The sequence below is a fragment of the Atta colombica genome, unplaced genomic scaffold (assembly GCF_001594045.1).
Source record: "Atta colombica isolate Treedump-2 unplaced genomic scaffold, Acol1.0 scaffold10, whole genome shotgun sequence".
In the NCBI taxonomy this organism is placed as follows: domain Eukaryota; kingdom Metazoa; phylum Arthropoda; class Insecta; order Hymenoptera; family Formicidae; genus Atta; species Atta colombica.
The window spans coordinates 491,158-500,165 of record NW_017259184.1 but is presented as its reverse complement, the minus strand read 5'-3'; the positions used below and the strand labels follow the sequence as shown (position 1 = coordinate 500,165).

Sequence of the window (9,008 nt, the reverse complement as noted above, 5' to 3'; positions counted from 1 at the left end):
TATATATATATCTTTCTTAAAAATATTTTAAATATAATCATATTAAATTATGTTCCATTTATCATTGTTATTATATTTACATCTTATCTCATCTATTATATTTACATTTTATTGTTATTGTATATACAGCCTCTCTAGTTAGTACGCCATTTCTACTCACGCTCCAGATTTATATCGGCGTAAGGATCATGAACTTTCTCCTCCTGCTTGTTCAAGTCCTCGAGGAGGATCTTTTGCTGCTCCTCGCTCACATCAAGAATAATGTCAGCGTCTTTATCGTGAAATACTTTGTATTTTATATTCATAGCACCAGTAAGGTTATAACCGGTGTTCTTGCTCGTGTCATCTTTTTTGTCCTCGTAGTCGTCGTTTCCCATGTCATTCGAGAACCTCCTCGTCAGTTTTAACCATGAATACGTTAACGATCGTGATGTATGACTTCCAGGAGCTTCACGGAACAATTGTCGTACACTTAAGAGATTCCTCAGGATGCACGAACGCATGTCGATTTCGAAAACTTAAGTTAGGGTTAAGTCGCGGCATCGTCGACAGCCGAGATAGTTATATTACTGAGGATATTAGATAATTTTATAATTTATGATTATCGTCCCAAAATTATAATTTATATTTAATGCAATAATTAATTAAGATCTAGCTTGATCGTTAAAGGTCTTTATTCCTTGTTAGTTGTGTAATAATTACAAATAATTACAATAGATAACATGTCCTATTATTAAGTTTTTGGAAAAATATTTGTAGCTTATATATATATATATACATATATATATATCTTATCGAGTTCATATTTTATCAAGATAAAGAGATAGATTTTGTATTGTATATGTTTATAGACAATTTTTTCAATATTTTTTAACAATTTATGCGAGCAAGAGTAATCTGCAGACAGATGAAATACAAGTATAAAATAGTCAATTTTGTATCAAGAATTTTACAAACTCGCATGAGCAGGTCATTTGTTCCAAGAAGTTTGGTTTTTAGCTTAACTTTTTGCATAGTTGTTTTTTTTTCTCTTAATGTAAAAAGAACAAAAATAGAACTAAGATTACTTATAAAGGAGAAACGGAAATGTATTGGAATGAAACAGAAACCTTCAACTAAATTTTGTCTTGAGTAGTTGATGTATTTAACCAGACAAGATTTACAAGTACAAAATTCTCTCAATGCGAAAAACGTGTCCATTGAAGATTCGTCTCCCAGGGATTTTTAATCAATTAGGAGCGTATGTCGAATGGTGAAACGTCGCAGGTCTGTTCTCCTCCACAGCTGAAATATTACATAGCAAATAAGAAGTGGTAGAAAAATGGTAAAATAGCACGACTACAATTCATCAAATATGTAAAATGTACACCTACAGAGACTATGGAAAGGAACTGTTTATTTAGACCTCGCACGCATCTTCCTCCTCTTACGCTTTAGCCTCCGCATCCTCTTCTTACGCCACTGTAAAATAAATACATTAACACATTGTTATCTTTTTCTTAAGTTTACAGTGTCTGCAATTCACATATAGTATATTTCAACAATATTGCAGTAGTGTAGCAAATGTTAGAAATTCTGAGACATTTGGTTTATGTTTTCAATTTCCTGCTAATTGTTAATTTTTTTCTTCTTTTTTCTTTAATGAGAATGAACGGAAGAATGAACAATGTAAGAATTTTAGATGAAAAACCGACTTATGAATCGAAACGTCGCATCGCGTCGATTTTTTAGGAAATGGAAGTTGAGGTTATGTACAATAAAACAAGTCAAGGACGTAAAAAAACACAAAATGCTAAAAATTACGAACTTGAGTTAATTATCAAAATTGTCATTACGATACGAAAACATTCGCAGCGTTGGCATCATATCAACAAAATTAATCGATATGCCCAAGCAAAGGAGGCGATGTCTCGTGAATTTTGTGCGGTGAAATAATTGCATATGCTCAAAGAGAGGCGATAATTATCAACGAGAATCGATAACAGCTTACCTTAGCTCTCATCTCCTCCTTTATACGACTCTAGATGAGATCGGAATAGCTGGATTACTTCGGATTTCGGGTCAACCAGATCCAAAAGTCTCTCGAGGTAAAATGAACGACGCAGAACATTGAACATTGAGGCACGGAGAGACGGAGGATGAAAAGCGAATGCGCATGCGCATGCGCATGACGGCGATACGTCATTTGACGCGCTCGTGTCCGGAAGCAAATAAGGACAACGCGCTTTATAGGGACTTCTCTCAGGTCTGGCGCTCAAGTCTCTAAGAAAAGAGCCTCTCTCATTGGTCGTGCAAAATATTCGCGTAACGAACTATAGCATTTAAATCATTCAAAATGATATTTAAATCATTTAAATCATTCTAAAGCATTTGAATTGATGTTTTGCACCGAGGATCTACACAATGTAGAATAAGTTTTATTATTTGCATTTTCGTGTATTTTTACTGTTAATATAATTTATTTACACTTCTTCTGGACATCACTTCAAGTTATATTCGTCAAATTCTAGAATGTACTTTATATGTGTGCGGTGTAAAATATGGAGCAGAAAAATGTCAAAAAACATGATTGGCTCTATGAATAGAAACAAGAAAAAAGCTTGATGAAAATCGGTAAGTTAGAAAATGATAATTTAATGATAATTTGTGATTGTTATTCATATCTTTTGCTTTAATTAATTAGAAACACAAATTATTTTCCCATATAACTTAAATTATACAAAGAATGTTTTGTGATTCAAAATTCATACTTTTTAAATTTTTTTTTATGTGGATTATAATAAATTATCGACATCAAAAAATTTTTAAATTAAAATGAACGGAACTTGAGTGACTATTTTCCTCAGAATAAATTTTGCATATAAAAATACACAAATTTACAAAAGGAAAATCGAAGGAGAGAGTATCGTAATGAAATTGTCGTTTTATTTTATATTTTCTCTTGTGCTCCCCACTTTCATGTTCCGCCGTTCGGAACGATCGTTTCGAGTAGTTCCGAGCCGAGCCACAGGCGGCGTGTTTCGTGTTCCGCATTCCGCACCTGTTTTCCCGCCCGTTTAAAGCCCATCCCGCCAAAACTGCAATCACAGCTGAGGTGCGCGGGATGTGTTCGTCCCTCGGTAAATGACGTGTTTCGTCGTGAATTTGGCGGACAATCGCTCGTTAACGTGTTAATCGCTGACGTCGGCAAATCCTCCAACGATTCATTAACGAATATTTCGGAAACTTTCGATAACTTCAAGTAGCAGTGACTCACGCGACCAAGTCGAAATCATTGCTCTCGAGATTCACGAGGACGTCATCACGGAAAGCAGAAAATCTCAAGAGGGTGCGTATTAAATCTCATTAAATCTCCGATCTATACCGTTTACAGATTGTCTGTGGAGTTGACTAAAAATTCAATTCAAAAAATAATGAAAACAATATTTAACTTTATTACAAAAATTATTGTATACATCTACAACAAAGTCCACATGTAATTGTACTGTAAATCTTTTTAGAGTCGGAAACATTCATCACAAAAAAAAAAGGGTTTATCGACCTTGCATTGCATCCTTTTCTGTATTTGGTGACAGTTTTCATTAAAAAATTATTGGTGAAAACAATGTCGGGCAAGCAGACTATCATTTCTTTTCCCATACGGAAGAAATTTAATTTTTATGGTCGCAAGGAAGAAGTCAAGGAAGATTTCACGAATGCGACGGCAAAGGACACGCCGTCAAGGTATGTCCCAACCATTAAGAAGATTGTCACTTTGACCAGCAGCGAGTCTGAGTCTGATTCTGATATTGAAAATACAAAGAAGAAGCACAAGATAACGAGGGAAAGAAGGATCGAGAATACAGGTCATACGCCAAGGCGACGAAAGTGTGATGACTTGAATGGTAAATTTATACAGGAGACATTATTTCTTATTTTATTTAACCTTCTAAAGCTGACGCCAAAGGCTGTTTTCTTTTTAAGAGACACAAATGTCATTCCATCTTCTTGACATTTAAAAAATAATAAAGACAGAATGATACTTGTGTTGTTGTGTGTCTTCTAAAAGGAAAGTTAAAGTCTGTAATATACTTACTAAGATTGTTCTGTTTAACTTTTTGAGTCATCTTTCTTCTTTTTTTTCCATATTGCAAACATAAAGAACACTGGGTTTGTGAGATCCATTTAATATATGTTGATTAATAATAATGTTGCTTACAGAATTGTGTAAAAATGACGTTTGAATTGTTTTCACTCATAAGATTCTTTGTTATCGAAGTAATAATTGCAAAATAGGTTTAATATGTTCACATCAGCTCTGGATTAAAAGTAATAATAATAAAATTATTTTGTAGGCAGATTGTTTCACAATTGTGCCTTTTTCGCGACTTATGATAATTATGCAATATAATTTCGCTTTACACAGTAATTATATTGTGGACATTTGTATTTTGCATAAATTTGTTGTCAAATTATGAATTATGTTTTATTTCAGAACAACACACTCCTAGTCCACCAAAGCAGAGAAAGGAGAAATTAGAATCTTCCTTGACGCCATCCACTCTTCTCAATAGATTAATTCTGTCCCCTAAGAAAGAAGGCAGATTAGCTCCCAAGCAATTATTTGACTCTTGTCTCTCCGAAGAAGAGGACGAATTAATTTCTAAGCCAATAGGATTCAACAAATATCAGAACGCGCGTAAATCATTGCACGGTTCCATAACGGATAATTTACCCGGTAGAGAAGAGGAATTAACTAAGTTGCAGAAATATCTTCTTGAACATTTGGATCAAAAAACTTCGGGCTCTCTCTATATTTCTGGCCCTCCGGGCACTGGTAAAACCGCGTGTCTGTTCAAAATCATGCAACAGTCGGATGTAAAATCGAAATTCAAGATGGTCTACATCAATTGTACCAGCATGAAGTCCGCGACTGCCATTTATGCTAAGATAATTCAGGAACTGTTCATATCCGACATGACAAAGTCGGGAAAGAATAGCAAAGCTATTATAGAAAAATATTTAGTGTCTAAACACAAGACGCTGCTCTTGGTGCTGGACGAGATAGATCAGTTGGAGAGCAAAAAACAGTCTGTGCTGTATTCTATATTCGAGTGGCCTTCCAAACCAAATTCCAAGCTGATTCTCATCGGGATTGCCAACTCTCTGGATCTGACTGACAGAATATTACCCAGACTGCAGGCCAGATGTGAATTGAAGCCGATGTTGATGCATTTTGCCCCATACTCCAAGCAACAGATATTTGACATAATATCCACGAGATTGAATGAGGCGAACGCGATCAACGTTTTTACTCCGCCTGCGATACAATTTCTCGCGAGTAAGGTAGCTGCGATTTCTGGGGATATTAGGAAAGCCTTGGATATCAGCAGGAGAGTGATCGAAATGGCTTTATCGCACCAAGTGGCGCATGTGCTGCGTCCGACGAATGATAACGGTAATTAATATTTAAGTGACACAATATTAGGACAACGTTATATCAATAAAAAATAATATTAATGAAAATTATAATTGATGATAATATTAATGAAAATGGATAATTGATAATTAATATAAATAAAGAATAATGGACAATGTTGTAGAAAATTTAATATTCTATTTTTAATCTAGATACAAATATAGAGCCCTCAAAGAAGGAAATTGAGGCAGGTGAAAAGCCCGTTGACTTGAAGGAAGTGGTAACAGTTCTGAATGGAGTCTATGGAGGCATACAGAATCTCAGTAACGAACAGGATACATTTCCTCTTCAACAAAAATTGTTAATTTGCTCTCTATTACTTATCCTTAATAAAGGGAAGAATAAGGATATCACTGTCGGAAAAGTAAGCTCATTAAAGTCACACATTATACATCATCATAATTAAATATTTAAATATAAAATTATAATAATAATTGTATTCAAATGTAAAATTAATAATTAATTTGGTTTATCAAATTTCATTTAAATTTATAGTTGTATAAACAAATTATACTGTGTTATTTTTTCAAACGAATGTTTTATTCCTTACAGTTGTATGAGGTGTATAGAAACGTTTGCAAGAAGCGTAACATATCCGCTGTCGACACTTCCGATTTTGTAAACATGTGTTCATTGATAGAGACCAGGGGTATTTTGCGAGTTGTCGGCAAGAAGGAGGCACGTTTGTGCAAAGTGAACCTGCAATGGGATCAAGAGGAGTTGGATGCAGCCTTACAGGATAAGCAGATGATGGCTGATATAATTAACGATGCAAATTGTTTGTAGAATAATTAGGAAAATTTAATGTTATACCGTTTTGTTGCACCTAATTTATTTTATAGATCCTTTTATATTTTGTATATATACTTTAACGTATTTGGGGTTGTTACCAATTGACTTTTACATTGTCATCAAAGTATCATTTTTCTATACATCATTTTTTTAAGAGACAAATTTTAACGTTAGCATTAATATTAATTTGGACATTGTTATTATATCACATGAGACTGATTGTATTTTACATACTGTGCATTTTATACAGTGTTGAATCTTAAAATTTATACAGAATGTACATGAGACGTTTGGTAAAGTAAAGTGAAAGATATATTTTTGATAATTGCAAATATAAGCATATTTATGTGTATATTAAATAAATTAAAGTCTAGTTCTTTTGCCAGTGTTTTTCCATTATTTTTATATTTGATACAATATGAATAGTAAAAAGATAAAAAAAAGATATTACATTGACAATTAATTCTATGTTTTAGATTTTAGATGCATTTCTAAAGTAAGATGATCAATTCTTTAAGAAGGAAAAGAGGAACAATAAAAAAATCAATATTGTAATTGAATTTTAATAGATAAATATTTTTTAATAATTAATGAAACACATGAACATTAATTATATTATTATATTTGTAAATAACTCTTAATGTGTAACATCACATGAGGTTACAATAAAAATTCAAGTTACAAGATAATATTTTTTTAATTTGTACTTTTTTACTGATGAATGTATGTATCTTATGAGTAATGTTGTTCAAAACTTTCAATCCGTATCACATCCGTCCATGTTTTTTAAATAGAACTTGAAGCAATATTCCTTCAATTTCTAAAGAACAGATGTCATACATATAAATAAATAAAAAAACATTAATGATATATTTCTTACAGCTAATGAATTCTGGCTAGAAGCCAAATTATATTAGATGCGGAACAGTTTTAAAGTAGAATACACACTTGGTTGTGAAAGATTTGGGGTTTGATTCCAAATCGTTATTTTGCGTATAATGCAAGTAATTATAAAGGGGAAAAATATTTTATATTCTCTCTGGAACAGAAACAAAATTTAAAAACAAATCCCAATTACCTTAATACATTAATATAATAAATCCTGTAGTATTTTTGTTTTACAAGGAAACACGTTTTACAAAAAAAAACAAAGAAAAAAGTAAATAAAAATTGAATAATTTTTATATAATGTACGATAGCGCATATATAAAAAAAAATGCTTTTTCCTTTCGCTACAAAACAAAACATAAAAATTGAAATGGAACATTCTAAATTATATTCATTAATTAGTGCTATTAAAATTATTCAATTTTTATTTACAATTTTTTTCTTTATGTTTTTTTATTAGTTATTTAGTTCCGATATTCGCTTCGAAAGACAAAAACCATTTTTTTTTAAACGGGTCACTTTACTTCTTTACTGCTTTGATTAATTTTTAGTTTAAATTAATTTATTTATTTGCAATTTTGTTATAAATAATTAAAAACTCGTTTTTTTTTTTCAGAATAAATTCGGCTATTCTTAAACGTGAAGTGCTAGAGCTCTAAAACTTTTTATGCATACTCCATATCTAAAACTATAATATAGTTTCAGAATTTTCTGTATGCTAGTTTTTCCGAAAAAAATTTTTGAAATTTTGGAAAATTGATCTTTTATCTCTTTGAGGGACATATTTTTCTTTTAAACAAATTATTGAAATCATAGGTCATCTCCCTGATAAAAATGTAAAAGTGTCGAAGTGTCAAAGAAGTATGAACAAAGAATTTTAACACTTCTTAAACACTTCATTGACTTTCCATTGACTCTTAGTGGTTTTGTTGAATATACACGCTTCACGAACTCTCCCCAAACGCTCCGTAAAGTGTGCCCGAAACACTGTCACATTTCCCCACACGTTTAAAATTTTTTTTTTTTTCATTAACGTTTCTCATATGTTTCTCGACATTCCACAAGAATGCATGGAGCGTACTAATAGTACTAATATACTTCCTAAACACTTCATTCATTAGTACTTCGTCTATGCTTCCTAAACGTTCGGCAAAAAATACACCGAGCATTCAAATACATTTTGTGTACGCTTCCAGGATATAGAGATAAAAAAATTTATTTTAAAACGGAGCATCATTGAGCTACGAACGTAAACGAAGCGTCGTTGAGTAGTACGTGGCTCTGCCTTCAGTAGGACTTAGCAAGAATTAATTTCTTAGCAAGAAAGAATTTAAAAAAACCGCACAGATTAGGATAAAAGACGTAGCATTGAAAGATTTTTCAGTTGTGTTGTAATGAAATAATTTTTTAATGAAGAAAGCATAGCATTTTTTTTTTAATATTTACCGAATAAATGAAATATATTTTAAAATATCATTTGCTTACCAAGGACTTCGATTACATTTCATTCACGTTCGTCTAAGAACTCGATGATGTTCCATTTGATGACATTCTCTAGACTATCTAATCACGCTCCGTTTACATTTAACGAACATTCTGCTCGTGCTTGCTGAAGAATTTATCTATACTTTTATTTATGTTTCTTTAATGTTTAGTTGACACTTCCTTTACGTTCCATGTTCCAATTTTCTTACAGATTTCATTTATGTGTACATTTCTGTTATTTCCTCCTTACACTTTCTTACACTTCAATTAACGCTTTATTGATACTCGCTTTACGTTTTATTTTTCAGGGTGCGTTTTTGATATAAATATAAAAATATAATATTAATAAAATAAAATAATAAAATAAAAAATAAATAAATAAAAT

At 31.8% G+C, this 9,008-nt stretch overlaps 2 protein-coding genes and 1 long non-coding RNA gene across 5 annotated transcripts in view; 1 reads left to right on the top strand and 2 right to left on the bottom strand.

Annotated features, from left to right (window-relative positions):
- Positions 1 to 549, bottom strand: part of LOC108684220 (mitochondrial assembly of ribosomal large subunit protein 1) — a 3,531-nt gene extending 2,982 nt beyond the window's left edge. For all 3 annotated transcript variants that reach the window (XM_018188433.1, XM_018188453.1, XM_018188444.1), the window contains exon 1: positions 161 to 549. In XM_018188433.1, the coding sequence (XP_018043922.1) occupies positions 161 to 503 (343 nt within the window). In that variant the 5' untranslated portion in view covers positions 504 to 549. The remainder of the gene's footprint in view (positions 1 to 160) is intronic.
- Positions 550 to 1,120: 571 nt separating this feature from the next.
- LOC108684260 lies at positions 1,121 to 2,125 on the bottom strand. The gene is made up of 3 exons (XR_001931628.1): positions 1,991 to 2,125; positions 1,374 to 1,461; positions 1,121 to 1,284 (listed from the first exon to the last, which is right to left on the bottom strand). It is a non-coding gene; the product is annotated as an uncharacterized LOC108684260 (long non-coding RNA).
- Positions 2,126 to 3,533: 1,408 nt separating this feature from the next.
- Positions 3,534 to 6,244, top strand: LOC108684233 (cell division control protein 6 homolog). Its single transcript, XM_018188460.1, has 4 exons — positions 3,534 to 3,884; positions 4,475 to 5,437; positions 5,611 to 5,822; positions 6,011 to 6,244. Exons 1-4 carry the CDS (start codon positions 3,605 to 3,607, stop codon positions 6,242 to 6,244), a joined length of 1,689 nt encoding a protein of 562 aa, XP_018043949.1. The 5' UTR covers positions 3,534 to 3,604.
- The last annotated feature ends 2,764 nt before the right edge of the window (positions 6,245 to 9,008 follow it).